Below are 20,265 nucleotides of genomic sequence, written 5' to 3' on the forward strand. Positions count from 1 at the left end.
TGGGGATGTTTTTCAGCGGCAGGGACTGGGAGACTAGTCAGGATTGAGGGAAAGATGAACGGAGCAAAGTACAGAGAGCTCCTTGATGAAAACCTGCTCCAGAGCACTCAGGACCTCAGACTAGGGTGAAGGATCACCCTCCAACAGGACAACGACCCTAAGCACACAGCCAAGACAATGCAGGAGTGGCTTCGGGACAAGTCTCTGAATGTCCTTGAGTGGCCCAGCCAGAGCCCGGACATGAGCCCGATCGAACATCTCTGTAGAGACCTGAAAATAGCTGTGCAGCGATGCTCCCCATCCAACCTGACAGAGCTTGAGAGGATCTGCAGTGAAGAATGGGAGAAACTCCCCAAATACAGGTGTGCCAAGCTTGTAGACTCTAGGCTGTAATCGCTGCCAAAGGAGCTTCAACAAATTACTGAGTAAAGGGTCTGAATACTTATGTAAATGTGATATTTCCGTTTTTTATTTTTAACAAATTTGCACAAATTTCACACACATAAATTTGCTTTGTCATTATGGGGTATTGTGTGTATATTGATAAAAAATAATAATCTTGAATCCATTTTAGAATAAGGCTGTAACGTAACATAATGTGGAAAAAGTGAAGGGGTCTGAATACTTGCCGAAAGCACTGTATAAATTATTAATTTGTAGACAAACTGGAATTAAAGCTAGACTAAGTCAGTGGCACAGATGGAACTATCCAAGCTGAAGATAAATCTCCTTGTTGATATGTGGTTGCGTTGACAGCCAAACATAATTCAATATAACTTTTGAAATAAAATAAATAGCCTATTAACTTGTCGAACAGTTAACAAATAATAATTGGGATTCATGTCTCCAACTCAACCAAAAATAAAAGTTAAAGAATGGAATTAAACCAGTGGCTTAAAATGGAACTTTCCAAGCAGTAGATTCATCTCCTTTAAATTTTGATTAAAGTAAGTAACACATTCATGGCCACATTTTGAGGTTACTGTAACTGTAAATGTCTTCTTATGTAGTCATATAAATCGTGCATGTTCGTGACAGGTATGTGGAGATCGTCACAATTGCTGTAAGAATCTGCGCAGAATCTCAGACTGCATTGTTTACTTGCATCATACCCTTTTATTTTAATCTCAACTGCAATCCAGGTCATTTGCGTCTGGTCACATTAATCTGTTGTATAAATAAACAAAATATCTGACATTGTATTCCCATTTGAAATTTGCTGTGCTTTTACATGGTTGAAAGCACAGTGGTAGACATTTGGTTGACAACTACACCAAAATCAGACATGGTTTTTCCATTGGAATTTGGTTCTGCTTTTAGATGGTTGAAAACACAGTGATAACACATTGAAAATTCAATTAACTTATGGCTCTCTTTTTGAGTGGTTGAATATAGGTTGTAAACTCATTGATCAGCGTCTCAACCAAATATTACCCAATGATCCACGTTGAAATGACGTAGTGTGCCCAGTGGGGCCATGTCAGACATTGTTATTTAGGTTTTATTGTGTGTGTGTGTGTGTGTGTGTGTGTGTATGTGTGTGTGTGTGTGTGTGTGTGTGTATGTGTGTGTGCGCTTCTCCTATTAGTCATTCAGTTCAGAGTTGTCTCAGAGCTGTGCGATTTCACATGTCGTTTGACCCCACTGACTGAGATTTCTCCACATCATTACAAGGCACCCATCTCAAACACTGTGTGCATTACTGTGTATGTATATTGCTAAGAGACTGGAACCCGGTGCCATGCGCCACTGCTTCAGGCAGCTTGACGTGCATTGACGTGAATGCAGGTACAGTTGAAGTCGGAGGTTTACATACACGTTAGCCAAATACATTTAAACTCAGTTTTTCACAATTCCTGACATTTAATCATAGTAAAAATTCCCTGTCTTAGGTCAGTTAGGATCACCACTTTATTTTAAGAATGTGAAATGTCAGAATAATAGCAGAGAGAATGATTTATTTCAGCTTTTATTTCTTTCATCACATTCCCAGTGGGTCAGAAGTTTACATACACTCAATTAGTATTTGGTAGCATTGCCTTTAAATTGTTTAACTTGGGTCAAATGTGTCGGGTAGCCTTCCACAAGCTTCCCACAGTAAATTGGGTGAATTTTGGCCCAATCCTCCTGACAGAGCTGGTGTAACTGAGTCAGGTTTGTAGGCCTCCTTGCTTGCACACGCTTTTTTAGTTCTGCCCACAAATGTTCTATAGGATTGAGGTCAGGGCTTTGTGATGGCCACTCCAATACCTTGACTTTGTTGTCCTTAAGCCATTTTGCCACAACTTTGGAATTATGCTTGGGGACATTGTCAATTTGGAAGACCCATTTGCGACCAAGCTTTAACTTCCTGACTGATGTCTTGAGATGTTGCTTCAATATATCCACATAATTTTCCTTCCTCATGATGCCATCTATTTTGTGAAATGCACTAGTCCCTCCTGCAGCAAAGCACCCTCACATCATGATGCTGCCACCCCCGTGCTTCATGGTTGGGATGGTGTTCTTCGGCTTGCAAGCGCCCCCCTTTTTCCTCCAAACATAACGATGGTCATTATGGCCAGTTCTATTTTTGTTTCATTAGACCAGAGGACATTTCTCCAAAAAGTACGATCTTTGTCCCCATGTGCAGTTGCAAACCATAGTCTGGCTTTTATATGGCGATTTTGGTGCAATGGCTTCTTCCTTGCTGAGTGGCCTTTCAGGTTACGTCGATATAGGACTCGTTCTTACTGTGGATATAGATACTTTTGTACCTGTTTCCTCCAGCATCTTCACAAGGTCCTTTGCTGTTGTTCTGGGATTAATTTGCACTTTTCGCACCAAAGTACGTTCATCTCTAGGAGACAGAACGCATCTCCTTCCTGAGCGGTATGACGGCTGCGTGGTCCCATGGTGTTTTTACTTGCGTACTATTGTTTGTACAGATGAACGTGGTACCTTCAGGCGTTTGGAAGGTTTTGGCTGATTTCTTTTGATTTTCCCATGATGTCAAGCAAAGAGGCACTGAGTTTGAAGGTAGGCCTTGAATACATCCACAGGTACACTTCCAATTGACTCAAATTATGTCAATTAGCCTATCAGAAGCTTCTAAAGCCATGACATCATTTTCTGGAATTTTCCAAGCTGTTTAAAGGCACAGTCAACTTAGTGTATGTAAACTTCTGACCCACTGGAATTGTGATACAGTGAATTATAAGTGAAATAATCTGTCTGTAAACAATTGTTGGAAAAATTACTTGTGTCGTGTACAAAGTATATGTCCTAACTGACTTGCCAAAACTATAGTTTGTTAACAAGAAATGTGTGGAGTGGTTAAAAATTGAGTTTTAATGACTCCAACCTAAGTGTATATAAACTTCCGACTTCAACTGTATATGCAATTGTGATTGACATGGGTGGAATCAAGGATTGCCATTTCGGAATGCAGTTATTTCAAATGATTTTCTCTTGATTGTTTGTGTGAGTGAGGGTGGAAGTGCAATTTGATTAAGAAGATGGAGAAACTGAAGCTGTGGGGCTCACTGGTCTTGTCCAGCAAAATGTCCTCTTTCTCTCTGTAGCATCAGCGTCACATCATACTGTGTGTTTTTACCCCTTTGAGGCATATAATGACTGAATATTAATAGCGGCTGGAAATAATTAAAAGTGTCTGATCAGTAGCCATTTTATTTCAGTTTAGAAGTCAGATAGACAGACAGTTATCTCAGTCTAGTAGTCTGTCAGACAGACAGTTATCGCAGTCTATTAATCAGACAGACAGACAGTTATCTCAGTCTAGTAGTCAGACAGACAGTTATCACAGTCTAGTAGTCAGACAGACAGTCCCAGAAAGTCTTTAGATATTTCAGCACCATGCGTTCCCTATAATTAGTCTCCATTGACGTCTAAGACTGTTGACGTTTGTTCCCCCTCTCCTGTGAGACAAAACACCCCATAATTACTCTGCCAGACTCTGAACCTACACCAACGGTGTTGATCACCAGACTAAGACTTCTGCAAATGTGCTACGCAAAAGGTGAGGGGGCATATGGAAATAGCCAGTATTAGATCTTCTTATTTCCTGTGTGCTTTAAGTGAGATGTAAAGGCCTAGATGCTACAGTACAGTGGTTTAATGAGGAAGGAGACTGGCATACAGTACATGTCGGATGAACTTCACAGCCCTTTCTTTCCATGTTTACTGTTTTTATGTTTCATTATCTTTACTTCTGAAATAACAAACTGGCACTGTGGACAAATATAAACAAGCACCAAGTTGATGTACATGTATTTAGAATTGAATGCATTGTTGTTCTTTAATTAAATAGCTCATTGGATGGAAGGCTCTGGGGTGGACCATGAGCTAATCCTCTGGGTAGTAGTTACGTAGTCCCCACGGTGGAGCTCAGAGCTGCGCTTCTGCATTGTCGTTAGTCCCCACGGTGGAGTTTAGAGTTGCTCTTTTGCTTTGTCGCTATTCCCCACGGTGTAGCTCAGAGCTGCTTCTCTAGATCGGAGTCAATACTCTGGGGGTGAGGTAATGCCAGGGCCTTCTCCCAGTCCCAGTCGCACTGGTCCCTGTCTTTATCTGCTGCTGCAGTCGGTCCTCCAGGCCCTGGCGGGTGCAGCAGAGAGCTCTGAGGCTGTGAGCCCAGCCCTGTGGCCCAGCATTTCAGTCATAACTAGGATCCAGCTCTTCTTCTCATGGAGCCTTGAGGAAGGCTCTCTTATCTTATAATACCCCTTCTCCCACCCCCGGCACACAATCACACTCTCACAAACAAATGCTCACGTGGACAGTCTCCATGGCAACACCGGTTATCGCCATGGCAGTGGTGGCCTAGTCTAGTGTGCTACAGCAGCACCGCCACCAGCACACTTACTGTATGCACTCAGAGGCCTGCAGAGAAACTGAGTGGAACTGCCTCATTTGTTACAATATGTCAATTAGAGCTTATTGGTCTTCATCCATGGTAGGTCCTTTCTTTAACACAGAACTATACAAATGAAGCTGTTGAGCTGAGCTCAGTATTTTAACATGTAATGATTTAGATCAGTGGTTCCCAAGTCCGGTCCTCAAGTACTCCCAACCATAGCCCTGGACAAACACACCTCATTCAACTCAAGGGCTTGATGATTAGTTGACAAGTTGTATCAGTCTGCTTGTCTCGGGCTACAATACAAATGTATACTGTTGGGGGTACTCGAGGACTGGAGTTGGGAAACACTGATTTAGATAACGTTCCAAAATTGACTTTTAAAGAATGTTGATGTACTCACTCAGGATGCTACTAGTCTTATGTTTTAAGCTTTGTCCTCTATCAGAAAATGCTTAAAAGGGGATTAAACCTTATACTACAATCAATGCATGTACCCCAAATCCTGCCTCCTCTCACTCCCAAATTACAAACTCATTAACACTGATTAATCTTGATACGACTAGGGCGATTAATAAAAGGAGACAGCACTAATTGTTTGGCCATATCTACAGAGAGACGGGTATGTATATATGGTCCTCAACCTTGGCTGCACATCCCACATCTCCCAATCTCTGGGTGCTCGGCAGCACTGCACCCTAGTGGCTAGCATATGTATCATCACCCTGAATCTGAGGAATCTGTGGTGATGTCATTGTGTACTGGCAGAGTGATGGTGGCAGGCTGTGAGGTGCTGTCTGATGTAACCGTGTTCACAGTTTTAGAAGCACACGGCGCTGGGATCAGCGAGCGTCATCTGTGTGCCTTTGTATGACAGCAGGCGGCACAATAGTACCCTGGCCTGCAGAGTCACTGTCAGCCTGGCACTCACTTCACACCCATCCCATATACAAAACATACACAACACCAATGGTCCGGCAGTCCAATACATTTAGCTTCAGCATAACTGTCTCTCTCCATAGATCTATATTGCTGATTGTACTCACAACTTGGCTTTGTACTGGTTTGCCTTTTATGGCACTGCTAGCTAGTATTGATGCAAATACTGTCTGTGTCTGTTGTCCTAATAGCTGCTGTTATTGCCTGTATGTGTACTGGGCTTTAGGTTGTCCATGTAGGCTCTCCTCCCCCTCCCATGAGGCTGTGGCTGGGAGTGTAGTTAGTAGAACAGTGAAGGTGCCCCTGGCCCAGTGGAGCTGCCAGGAGGCCAGAGTAGACTGGCATTCTGGGGCACCACAGTAATTAACACACACACACATGCGTCAAGCCTTTCTTTCTCCTCTCTTTCTTGATGCTCGCCTCTCAAGTTGAAACCTATGCCATTATCATGTTATTACCACTCAATATCATTACAGCAGCAGCCAGTTGACTTAAACTTTGGTTGTACCGTGTCTGTAAAATGTATATAGTAGGTGTAGACACCTTTCCTGCAGTCAAATGACCAAATCGCCCTCTAGTGGCCTCATGGGTGGAATGTTAGTAATATTTTTCATAATTTCATAATTAATAAACATTACTTCTTTTTTTATCGCAGAAAACCCAGTGTTTCTATGTCGAACGGTTTTGTTATATTTCAGTCTTCTGTGATGTATATAAAGTGTAATATTAAATGCTTGAAGATACACATAGACACTTTCAAGTATCTCTTGTGATGTTGTATTAGTATTGCTGTTGTTTCATGCACCCCTCCTTTCCTCAGTATCCATGCTATCATCCTCTAGAGCTAACCTGCCTCTTTGACTGATGGTCTCAGCTTATCCAGAGTGGAGCTGAGACACAAGATGTTATAGTAGAACCTGGGGTCTGCCTCTTGTCCCTGTTGGGGGCCACTTATCATATGGCAGGATTATTGATGGGCAGAGCATGGAACAAAACATATGGTTTTATGGAGATTGATACAGATTGATACACATACATACATTCAGTACATACATGTCTAAGTTGCAAGTCTTAAATATATAGTTAATATATTTAGAGGTCATACTATTACAGACTTTCAGTAAGTCTGTTTTTTCAAGCGCAGGTTATTGCCAACTTCAATGGCAAGGCTGCAACAACAATGTAAGGCTGGTCACTTGCCCCATCTAGTGTTCAACACTGTGTAGGATCTGCATCAAAGTATCTCCCTACAGCCCTCAAACCCAACTCTGGACCTTGAAGCCAGCTCTACTGCTATTTTTCATTGTTCCTCTCTAATCAGGGACTGATTTAGACACCAGGTGAGTGCAATTACTTATCAGGTAGAACAGAAAACCAGCAGGCTCCAGACCTCGTAGGGTAAGAGTTGAATACCCCTGCCCTACAGTATACAAGAGAATCACATTCACCACAGTTTAGGCCTTCAATATATTAGCCATTACAATGATTGGTGCTTGTCTTGGAGAGTTTGATCAACAATGCCCTAATTTTCTTCTATACTTTATGTACATTAGGGATGTTCATTCTGTATCTGTCATTTCTCATTAAACATGGTAGATGGTTGTATAATGTAAGAACGTTTGAATCATGTCTTCAAGTTTGTTGTTGTCTATGGCAGTTTACGTGATAAAGCAGCCATGTGCGATGTGGAAAGGCAATTTTAATATCACTGTACCAGCTTGTTAAAACCCCCTCTTAAGTGTCTAGAACAACAGAGCTTCCATGGAAAAACCCTCTGCTAATGCGTATTGTCATCATTGATGTACGTCGATGCATTTCAGTGGAAAGTGGACTGGGCCTGCATAACCGTTTTACCCGGCACATTAAAGGATCGTTTTACATCCATGTTGTTGTAATATGAGAGGAAACTATTCTCTGCTCTAGGCAGGAAGTACAAGCTCTACGAGTAATTTCGATCACTTTTCTTCCTTTCCGACTCAGAGAGGCTACAGCAGTTTAGTGACTACACTCCAGATCAACAAGACCTCCAAATGCATCTTTAATGAGTATTTTAGACAGTCATAATGGCATGTCACTAATGCCTATCCGTTAATGATCTTCTTCTACATCTTCTGCTGGCCCCGCCTAGACGCATTCTCTGTCTACGCCTTTGACAGTTCTTTGAATAATATGGAATAAACTTCTGTAGCATTTTCTCACTTTCATTCCAAAATCCAACGGCTATTGTTCGTATTGAGGACACTTTTTTGGGGCTTCAGTTATGCATAGAAGCAAGACTTTTCCCTTGAGAAAATCTACATCGGGTAGGCTGCGCTTTTCCTTTCCAAGTCTTTCTGCACATTTTCTTCTGTTTGTTTGACTTCTAGGGACATAGCCTACTTTCTGATGCACTTGATGTGGAATATGTCTCATATCTTGATTATAAGAATATCGTATTTACTTTGTGTTGTGCTGCATGATCTGTGGCGGAACATGGATGTTTTTGACAGATGCGCACACCCTGGCGCTGGAGCTGTCCATGGTGCTGAAGGAAAATGACCTCGGTGATAGAAGTGCTGTAGAAGGCTACCATATAGAACTCGTCTGAGGTCAAACGCTTATTATATTTAGTTGATGTGTAGCCTAGTATGTATAATAGCCTACTTGCTGAAATTGAAGCATAGAATTCAACATTTTACTTTTTGGTGCATATCAATTGTAATAAATGTATCGGTAATATGTTTTTTTTAAACTATGTTGAAATATTATGTATTTTGATCACACGGGTTGATGTTAATGGTTGTTCAAGTTTGAAAATGTAGCCTATAACCTACTTAACTTTTTTTGTTAAATATGTAGGCTGTTGGCATACTCTGGAGCCTTGAGTGTTTTCAGAACCCTGCTTTTATTATTGTCTATTGCCTCTATGATTGTCATAGATGCATTATTAAGATGATTGGGTAATAGTCTATTTCTTTGTAAATGAAGTGACAGTTTCGTCCTCATTTATATGTATTTATATCTGGTCTTTGGCGTCTGTGTGTGGCAGTGTATGCAATATAGCCTACTACTGTACATACTGTACAACACTGTTGATCTATGAATCATATCAGATGTAAAGTTTGTGTACGGCAGCTTCAGATCTGGACTGTAGGTGGCGCCCATGTGGAGGCTTTGATTCCGATGTGATGCACGGAGAGGAAACAGAGGGAGGGAGGGAGGGTGAGGAGAAGTAGACTACTGCTGCTTCTGCAGGGAGTTGTTGACAGTAGCCTTGTCAGTGAGGGGGTGCTGTCTCCCTACAGATGTTTGATCTTGCAGTTGACGCAATAACAGGACATGACTCCTGTCCTGTCATAGCCTACTGTCTTGTACCGAGAGTGTTTGTTTGCTTGTCATCCAAAATCGTAGCCTATCAGTTTCACAGAGTTGCGTGCTATTGATGATTTTACGTATGCAAGTAAAATGTAGATGATTGAATCAGGAGCGTAAGCTGTATTCAGTTGCTCTCATGCATGTTTATCCTCAACATCATCATCCTCTTCATATTTTTCATTGGAAATAACATATTTGTGCCCAGATAAACAGAAGTTGAAGTGCCCCTCAGTGCAGGGCAAACTGGCAAAGGCCACACTGCCATGGCAATGCGCTGGTGAAAAATGTGGGCGCGAGCTTCCTGTTGTTGCCACATGCTCATCTCCTCACCCTGCTCTAGGGACAGACAGACAGGCAGGATGTGGAATATTGATGATGGCTCAGTCTCTGCTCGAGCCTCATTTATTCCATCGCCCAGTGGCTGTTGTTGTTCTCTGCCAGTGGCTGCATTCAGGTTTTTCTTCACCTGATCAAGTGTGTAGGAGGCAGAGTTATAGCCCAATCCATCTCTGACTTTGTCAGGGCGTTGCCCACACTCCGAGTCATTGGTCACTATGGCTCGCATTTGAGCACCATGGTCACATTTGTTTGGGTCTCTTCCACACAGTCCTGCCTGGCTAGTGGAGCGGTGGTGGTAGGCAAATTCTCAAGGCACTAAGGGCAGTGTCGCTGTCCAAGGGACTGCAGTGGAGCTTGCGCTTGCTACTGAACCACAACCACACAGCTACTGACCACAACTACAGACCACAACCACAAAACTACTGACCACAAACAAAAAACTACTGATCACACAACTACTGACCACAAATACTGACCACAGCTACTAACCACAACCCCAACTACTGACCACAACAACTGACCACATACCTACTGACCACAACCACACAACTACTGACCACAACTACGGACCACAGCTACTGACCACAACTACACAACTACTGACCACAACTACGGACCACAGCTACTGACCACAACTACACAACTACTGACCACAACTACGGACCACAGCTACTGACCACAAGCACACAACTACTGACCACACAACTACTGAACCACACAACCACACAACTACTGACTACAACTACTGACCAAAACCACACAGCTACTGACCACAACCACATTAATTAGGGTAGACCATGTGATCTACTGCAAGTTATATCATTTCATGGAGAAAAAATGTATGCGTAATTGGCATACTCATTGAATGGTATTGAATAAGACAATACCACCCCCCCACACACACACACACGCGCGCGCGCCTAGGTGGGATGTTCCCTCAGAGCACAGCAGTATAGCTGAGACTGTGCCATGCACTAGGGTCTGATACTACATTTGAATGAAGAGCTTTATTTCATTAACTTATGTCGCCACGCTTGAACAAGAGAGGAAAAACTAAGGGAATCTCCACAATAACTAGTCTATATCTCTCCTCACCCGTCGCTATATATTAAACAGGTTTAGTCCATGCGCTTTACCAGCAGCGCTTTGCCCGTGACGAGGGAGATTAACCTACCAAAAAGAGAAGGGGAAAAACATCAGCATTGGAATTTTTCTCTCTGTGTTCTCTAACAGGTGTTTTTCTGTGTGCATTAAGCGCCGTTCAAGACCACCTGCCTCTGCTCCACTCTTGATGTGCACGGTCCATGCTTTTGTGGGATGGTTCAACCCGGCTTTTAGGGGAACAGTGCTGCGCGTATTTAGTTATGATGCTGAGGAAATGACACAGTTGGAGGATCAATACATCGCGCTCTGGTAAACTAGTTGTGCTGCATGAGAGTGGAACATTTCTCATATTTTTATTTTTCTGAGGACGACTTCTTCTTTCCGGAGATAAGATGCACCATTACCAAGCTACCCCCAACAAAACCACCAGAAGAATTATCAATTTACAGAACATATAATTAGCATCTTTTTGAAGAAGAGTGGAGGAACAATTAACGAACAACGACTGCGCTTTTTAAGGGCTATTTGGATGACCGCTGCGCCTTGAGTAAGATTTTCAAGTAGAAGTCCTACGCTCTGGTGGAAGAGGTAGAGGCGAATTTTTTTTATAGTCTGGAAGTTTTCTCAGGAAAACCGTCAAACTGGCCATGGCTGCAGCGATAGCCAGCTCCCTTATTCGGCAGAAAAGGCAGGCAAGGGAGCGGGAGAAATCTAATGCCTGCCGCTGCGTTGGCAGCCCGAACAAGACGAAGCAATGCGAGAACAAACCAAGTCGGTTGTCTATGTTCTCTCGGGTCAAACTCTTTGGCTCCAAGAAGAGGAGACGGAGGCGACCAGGTCTGGTTTGGATATACTGTCGTTAGACCATCACAATCAAAATCCATATGTTTGATTACTGTTGCCATTTCTTTTGTTTCATCATCACTTTCACCAACTCTGCTCTGTGCAACAAATATTAGGGGAACTGGGCTACCAAAGTGGCTATATAGGATAAATAGTACAATTATTCGATCTGATATATATATATATATATATATATATATATATATATATATATATATATATATATATTAGGCTATTTAATCAATAATAGAATGTTAATCATAATCTATAAATAAAAATGTAGAGCCCAGCAAAGACAGTGAGTAAGTCTCCTATGGATATGTGTTTTAGTTCATTTAGTTCGACTTATGACATTTCAGACTATACTTAACGACCTAAGGGAGGATTATCGAACTGGCGGCTTGCTGCCAGTGATTTTATTTGGCCCCCCCAGGTTTTCTGATATTTTACATTTTGTAATTGTTCGACATAAAATAATGTAAAAACACCAGCAAATCAGCTCCAAGTGATTTTAATTTTGGAAATCTGTTCAAAAGTATTCCCACACATAATAGAGAGATATGTGATCATATACAAATGTAAGCAAAGTTTGAAATTATTATGTTTTAGTCAAATATTATATCTGTTTGGGCTTCTTGCACTCAATTTGCTGTCTACAAATTCTTTGTAATTATGTTCCGGCCTCCTGACCATCCGCTCAAGAAAATAACGGCCTGCGGCTGAATCTAGCTGATGATCCCTGACCTAAGGGATATATTATATTGGTGATTCATACCTCAATGTTTGCTCATGTAATCCTAGGTGGACCAGTACAATGGAGCCAGCTAAGCAGGTTTATTGCATAACAAAAGGCCACTGGGTTTGTTGTCTTTAAATAGCATTACCATGCTTCTGTCTATTGTCTGAATCCACAATGAGCAAGCTTCAAAAGGCCTCTAAAAGGCTATGCAGATATATTGCTTTGAAGTACTATAATGGGACACAGGGTGTACAGTAAGCACCCAGCATTTGCAAGTTTAACACATTTCCCTGTGTATTACACGTTCTAGTTTGGGATTTCAAAACAAGTGGCAAAAAAATCCAGGGACTTTTCCTGTACAGACAATGCAGTATAGTGGACATACTTCAGAGCAGTGCTCTAACAGAAAACTGATAAGGAATTCCAAGAGAGCTCTAAGAGTCCCTGGGTGGCCCATGCAGTCTATTTCTCCGAGGTCCAATTAATATAGTAATGAAGGCTTAGCCCCCACTGCAGCTGACAGCACCTAACCACAGCCAGAGAGCCACGCTATATTCAGACAAACCTCAGTCTGCTTTTGACCAGGGGCTCCTAACGTCTCCTAACATTAGCCGTGCTAGATCCCAACACTACCTTATGGCTGGTTCTCTGTGATGTTTACATGGCCCCTGTTTAATGAGCACTGCTGAGGTTTGCTGAGCGTTTGCTGAGCGTGACTCAGCCCTGCGCTTTCAGACCTAAATGAGCTCCAGTTAATTCCTCTCCCATCAAGTTCACAGGCTGTTTTGTAAGTGCATTATGAAGGTGGGAGTGGAGGAGATTGAGGGTGCGTTGCTCCGGAGCTGGGGCTAAGCTACCCTGCAATGTTTCATTCTTCACAGTCACTCCTGGAATTCATCTACTCCTGGCGCCGACGAAGATGGCGGCCTCGCGACTAGCTCTTAGGAAACTTTGCAGTATTTAGTTTTTTATGTATTATTTTTTACATTATTAGCTCAGAAAGTGTTTTGCATCATTACATACAGCCGGGAAAAATTATTGGATATCAGAGCGGCGGTAACTCACCAGCATTACGACCAGAAATACGACTTTCCCGAAGCATATCCTTTGTTTGCTCTCCCCAGGGCAACTGAACTGATTCCAGCGGCCGACCCAAAACATCGCCGGTGGAGGAGAGGCACTCGGAGCGGCCTGCTGGTTCGACTTAGGAGGCGCGCACACCACCCACCACGTCCAAGTATCCTACTCGCTAATGTTCAATCTTTGGTTAACAAAGTCGATGAACTACGGGCAATGATTTCTTTCCAGAGAGACATCAAGGCCTGTAACATACTCTGTTTCACGAAAACATGGCTCTCTTGGGATATTCTGTCGAAATCGGTCCAGCCAGATGGGTTCTCAGTTCATCGCTCAGACAGGAATAAATATCTCTCCGGGAAGCAGAAGGGCGGAGGTGTGTGTTTCATGATTAACGACTCATGGTGTAATTGTAGTAACATACAGGAACTCGAGTCCTTCTGTTCACCCGACCTAGAATATCTCACAATCAAATGCCGACCGTATTATCTCCCAAGAGAATTACTTTGGTTATAGTCACGACCGTGTATATCTCCCCTCACGCCGATACCACGACGGCCCTCAAAGAACTTCAATGGACTTTATGCAAACTGGAAACCACATATCCTGAGGCTGCATTTATTGTAGCCAGGGATTTTAACAAAGCAAATTTAAGGACTATCAACATATCGACTGTTGTACTCGCGCTGCTAAAATCCTTGACCTTTGCTATTCAAACTTCCGGGATGGTTATAAGGCCCTCCTTTCAGCAAATCTGATCACGACTCCATTTTGCTTCTCCCTTCCTATAGGCAGAAACTCAAACAGGAAATACCCGTGCTAAGGACTATTCAACACTGGTCTGACCAATCGGAATCCACGCTTCAAGATTGTTTTGATCACGCGGACTGGGATATGTTCCGGGTAGCTTCCGAAAAGAATTTAGACGAATACACTGAAACAGTGACTGAGTTTATCAGGAAGTGTATAGGTGATGTTGTGCCCACTGTGACTATTAAAACCAGAAACCGTGGATAGACGGCAGCATTCGCGCAAATCTAAAAGCGCGAACCACCGCATTCAACCATGGCAAGGTGACTGGGAATATGGCAGAATACAAACAGTGTAGCTACTCACTCCGCAAGGCAATTAAACTGGCAGAACATCAGTATAGAGACAAAGTGGAGTCGCAATTCAACGGCTCAGACACGAGACGTATGTGCCAGGGTCTACAGACAATCACGGACTATAAAAAGAAAACCAGCCACGTCGCCGACACCGACGTCTCGCTTCCAGACAAGCTAAACACCTTCTTCGCCCGCTTTGAGGATAACACAGTGCCACTGACGAGGCCCACTACCAAGGACTGTGGCCTCTCCTTCTCCATGGCCGACGTGATTAAGACGTTTAAGCATGTTAACCCCCGCAAGGCTGCCGGCCCAGACGGCATCCCTAGCCGTGTCCTCAGAGCATGCGCAGACCAGCTGGCTGGTGTGTTTATGGACATATTCAATCTCTCCCTTTCCCAGTCTGCTGTTCCCACATGCTTCAAGATGGCCACCATTGTTCCTGTACCCAAGAAAGCAAAGGTAACTGAACTAAATGACTATCGCCCTGTAGCACTCACCTCTGTCATCATGAAGTGCTTTGAGAGACTAGTCAAGGATCATATCACCTCTTCCTTACCTGTCACCCTAGACCCACTTCAATTTGCTTACCGCCCCAATAGATCCACAGACGATGCAATCACCATCACACTGCACACTGCCCTATCCCATCTGGACAAGAGGAATACCTATGTAAGAATGCTGTTCATTGACTATAGCTCAGCATTCAACACCATAGTACCCTCCAAGCTCATCATTAAGCTCGAGGCCCTGGGTCTGAACCCCGCCCTGTGCAACTGGGTCCTGGACTTCCTGACGGGCCGCCCCCAGGTGGTGAAGGTAGGAAACAACATCTCCACTTCGCTGATCCTCAACACTGGGGCCCCACAAGGGTGCGTGCTCAGCCCCCTCCTGTACTCCCTGTTCACCCATGACTGCGTGGCCAAGCACGCCTCCAACTCAATCATTAGTTTGCAGACGACACAACAGTAGTAGGCTTGATTACCAACAATGACGAGACCGCCTACAGGGAGGAGGTGAGGGCTCTGGGAATGTGGTGCCAGGAAAATAACCTCTCACTCAACATCAACAAAACAAAGGAGATGATCGTGGACTTCAGGAAACAGCAGAGGGTGCACCCCCCTATCCACATCGACGGGACAGCAGTGGAGAAGGTGAAAAGCTTCAAGTTCCTTGGCTTACACATCACCGACAAACTGAAATGGTCCACCCACGCAGACAGTGTGGTGAAGAAGGCGCAACAGAGCCTCTTCAACCTCAGGAGGCTGAAGAAATTCGGCATAGCACCTAAAACCCTCAGATGCACAATTGAGAGCATCCTGTCAGGCTGTATCCCCGCCTGGTATGGCAACTGCACTGCCCACAACTGCAGGGCTCTCCAGAGGGTGGTGCTGTCTGCCGAACGCATTACCGGGGGTAAACTACCTGCCCTCCAAGACACATATAACACCCGATGTCACAGGAAGGCCAAAAAGATAATCAAGGACATCAACCACCCGAGCCACTGCCTGTTCACCCCGCTATCATCCAGAAGGCGAGGTCAGTACAGGTGCATCAAAGCTGGGACCGAGAGAATGAAAAACAGCTTCTATCTCAAGGTCATCAGACTGTTAAATAGCCATCACTAGCGCATTAGAGGCTGCTGCTGCCTATTGAAATCACTGGCCACTTTAAGAAATGGTACTCTAGTCACTTTAATAATGTTTACATTACGTGTAGCTCAGTTGGTAGAGCATGGGGCTTGCAACGCCAGGGTTGTGGGTTCGATTCACATGGGGGGCCAGTATGAAAACATTTATGCACTCACTAACTGTAAGTCGTTCTGGATAAGAGCGTCTGCTAAATGACTCAAATGTAAATGTTAATATCTTGCACTACTCATCTCATATGAATATACTGCATTCTATTCTATAATATTCTACTGTATCTTAGTCCATGCCGCTCTGTCATTGCTTGTCCATATATGTATATATTCTTAAATCCCATTCCTTACTAGTTTTGTGTGTATTGGGTATATGTTGTGAAATTGTTAGATATTACTGCACTGTCAGAGCTAGAAGCACAAGCATTTCGCTACACCCGCTATAACATCTGCTAAACACGTGTATGTGACAAATAAAAATTGATTTGAATTGATTTGATCAGAACTGGATACACACCATGATACTAGCCAATACCCTCTATCATCACTCCTCAGCCCCACCCTGAGGTGGGATGGGGAGTCGGGAAGGGACGAGGACAGGCAGTGTGTGGCTTACGTAACACATGTGGAGCCTCAGCGGCAGCAGAGAAGTTTCTGCTGTGGCTCAGAGTGTGTTTGTGTATGTGCATGTGTTTGGGTGAGAGAGAAGATCCCTGAGCATGTCTCATGGTAGAAAAAGCAGCCTACTGATTTCACCTTATGGTGCCATTCCCTGTCTCCGATACATACTGTACCTTTGTGAATGTGTGTTTTGGAGGTAGCATGGGAGTTTTCAAATAAAGAAGTCTTCCAAGCATTCTCCTCTTCCAATCCCTATATATCCATTCAATGCAAACATTGAAGAACATGCTCTTTATGCCTTATTATATGAACCCAGATGGCTACAGTACACAGCATCCCACTCAGATGACTTGGGAAAAATGGACTGACATTTTGGCGAAACACCCTGCTTTTGAAACGGACGTCATCCTCCTTCTGTATTGGTCTTGAAAGGTTCAGATAATAGGGAGCCAGTGGTGCAAAAAAATAGCCAAAGCATGTGTATCGGCCAGGCGGTAACCTTTGTGAGGGTAGAAGTGGCAGGATTGAAAGGTAAGGCAGGTGAAAGAGAAGATGAAAGGTGTGGTAAACCGCAGTAAAGGACACTCCTCTAGGGACAGGGACATGGATAAAGGACAGCTCTTATTGAAACATGACACAACAAAATGTCAAGATTGTATAAACATTGACACTGCCAGTTCCAGTTTTCTTAACTAATGACTTAGGTAATCCAATTGGCTAGCAGAATTTGTACTTTTTAAGAGTGTGCTCTAAGTTGTCCAGGAACATTTATTTCAATGGCATAGATGGACAGAAATTATTATCAATTACACCAGAAAAGAAAGATGTATACCCCATATCTTAAAACGTGGCATTTTTGCTAGGGAATACACAAACATCATATAGACAGTTGACATTTTAAAATATCGAGGCAGTGCTTATCCTAGATAAATATTTGCTCTTACTCTTAAGCACATATTCTCCTTTTAATCCTCTCCGGTGTAGCCACAGGCCTCTTTGGAATAAACCCAGACTTCCTTTGTAGTCTCCCTAGTCAGGAACTGTTTGCTCATACACCAGTATCCATGGCTTGAGTTTATAGATGTCAGCAGGGATGTGTTTGCACTGGTCTCTTGAGCCTTTGGAGAGCTGAGAATGTGGCTATGCTGGGTCTATTGGGAGCAGGACTGGGGGACTGGTTAGTTACTGTAGTCTATAGCTTAGCGTGCCAGGCTTCTATAGGATAGGATCTCTTGTTAAACGATACATGGCTGGTGGATGGGTAAATAAGGCTCTTGTGTGGGCACACAACTGAACTTAGATCAGCATCTTGATAACATAACTTACATCAGCATCTTGATAACAGAACATAGATCAGCATCTTGATAACAGAACATAGATCAGCATCTTGATAACAGAACTTACATCAGCATCTTGATCACAGAACATAGATCAGCATCTTGATAACAGAACATAGATCAGCATCTTGATAACAGAACTTACATCAGCGTCTTGATAACAGAACTTACATTTGCATCTTGATAACAGAACTTACATCAGCATCTTGATAACAGAACTTACATCAGCATCTTGATAACAGAACTTACATCAGCATCTTGATAACAGAACTTACACCAGCATATTGATGCAACTTCATCTTTCTCCAGGAATGAGACAAGCCTTGATGCAGAATCAGAATCTCACACTGCCCCTATCCTCCACTCCCTCTCTCCTCCCCTCCTTTTCCTCCCCTCCCTCTTTCCTTCCCTCCCTCCCCTCCCCTCCCTCCCCTCCCCTCCCTCTCTCCTTCTCGCCTCAGAACCCCAGTTGAAGGGGATCGTGACGAAGCTGTACAGTCGACAGGGCTTCCACCTACAGCTGCAAGCAGATGGCACCATCGACGGGACGAAGGAGGAGGACAATGGCTACAGTAAGTCTCCTCTCCTCTGTGTATTTATTAGGGCACACCTTAGCATAACACTTTGCAACACAAACTGAGAAAACAAGCATTTCTTATTGGACAAGTTCAGGTAGTCCCTTTCTTTTTTTTCTTTTTTTGGGTGTCAAATTAATCCATCTACCTAGCCCATCTTCTCACCATCCTGTTTCTCTGTACATATAAACACTGTCAACAGGAAGTTACTGTGCATCAACACACAGTAAACAGTGTTACGACACAGTACACCATGGAGACACTTCCTGGCTGATTCACTTTCAAAGAAGAAGCACAGCTTTGATCTGTACATTCTGCATACTGTACTAAGTTGTTGCTGACATTCTTTCTAGCTCGGATCACATTTGAGCTCTCTCCACTGCTACAGATATTTACTGCGTATCTCCTCGCTTGCTCATACAGATAGACTTATTTAGTTCAGTCTATTTGTATCCCATATTATCCCTTCCTTAGATTTTCCAAAGCCTTCAAGATGTGTCTCAACTGAACAATAGAAAAGAAAGTGGTCTATGGCAATGATTTGGAGCATTAGATTGTGCTTAGGCAGACTGATAGTATAATGGCCTCAGTACAGTGGCTGATTGGCTTTTTTAATCTCTTACATACCTCCTTTAGTAACAGCAGGCTTTCTGTAATCCACACAGTATTGATAATTCACTATCATTACTCCCACTTGATGCTATGTTTTTCTATGGACAGATTAAATTAGAGATCGATAGTTAAAAAACAGCATACATTCAACAGGCCCAAACACAATCCAATACAAGTGGATATATATAAATTAGATAGATGTACAGACTGATGGATGTTTGAGGGCTCTGCACATGGAGTCCTAGTGTTTTCTGTGCAGGCTGTTAGAGATGCACTCATCCTGATTGCCACACAGTGACTATTGACAGCTGCTACCTGCTCTGTTAAACCAGGACTGTTATTGCTGGCAACTGTATTGGATGTCAAATAATTGTATGTCATTAGCTAGGTCTCCATCCAATTGGCGACAGATTTTCAAGTGAATATTCTCAAATCTGCATAAAAACTATGAAATCTGCATAAAAACTATGAAATCTGCATAAAAACAATAAAATATGCATAAAAACAATACATCCGCACAGTAAACAAGAGATGTGTTTCCATCAAATTAACTTGTTGCAGATAAAAGGCTGTGTGTGATGTCGTAGTGGACATAAAAATAACTTTTGCGGTTAACCACACAACATATCATTGCATCACTCCAAGTTTACTTCGATATGATGGTTATTATATTAATATTTGCGCGTAAAGTAATTTCCACCGCCATTTCTTGCATAATTAATTTTACAGACACAAAAAGATCCCACGTTGTCTTGCGTATTTTTTGTTGTTGTCGACATTTGGAAAGTTTACCGACAAAGTTGCTGTTTCCATCAGACCTGCTGTGACATATTTTATCTGACATGGACTTTACTGGCATAGAAAGGTTGGATGGAAACTTGGTTATTATGACACTTCTCAGTAAAAAAAAAGATCACTAGCTATGTTTTCATTAACTTGTCCAGTGATTTTTTTGGTCGACATTTAGAAAGTTTGCATAGAAAAAATATATTTGACAATTTCCTGCTACAGTGTGTTTCCATTTAACAATCTTGTATCGATAAAAACAGCTGGACATTATGACATCACACCTAAAATATAAATCGCAAAAACCTACAGTGTCGAATAGAAATATAGTGG

At 42.9% G+C, this 20,265-nt stretch overlaps 1 protein-coding gene across 5 annotated transcripts in view; it reads left to right on the forward strand.

Moving 5' to 3' along the window:
• LOC121543061 (fibroblast growth factor 13) overlaps positions 1-20,265 on the forward strand; it is a 186,076-nt gene that overhangs the window by 122,896 nt on the left and 42,915 nt on the right. For 3 of the 5 annotated variants that reach the window (XM_041852772.2, XM_041852766.2, XM_041852784.2), the window contains one exon: positions 18,421-18,531. In XM_041852772.2, the coding sequence (XP_041708706.1) occupies positions 18,421-18,531 (111 nt within the window). Of the gene's footprint in view, positions 1-7,792; positions 8,101-10,470; positions 11,432-18,420; positions 18,532-20,265 lie in introns of those variants that run through there. The other 2 variants (XM_041852792.2, XM_041852778.2) reach the window with 2 other exon arrangements.

The sequence above is a fragment of the Coregonus clupeaformis genome, chromosome 3 (genome assembly GCF_020615455.1).
Source record: "Coregonus clupeaformis isolate EN_2021a chromosome 3, ASM2061545v1, whole genome shotgun sequence".
Classification (NCBI taxonomy): Eukaryota; Metazoa; Chordata; class Actinopteri; order Salmoniformes; family Salmonidae; genus Coregonus; species Coregonus clupeaformis.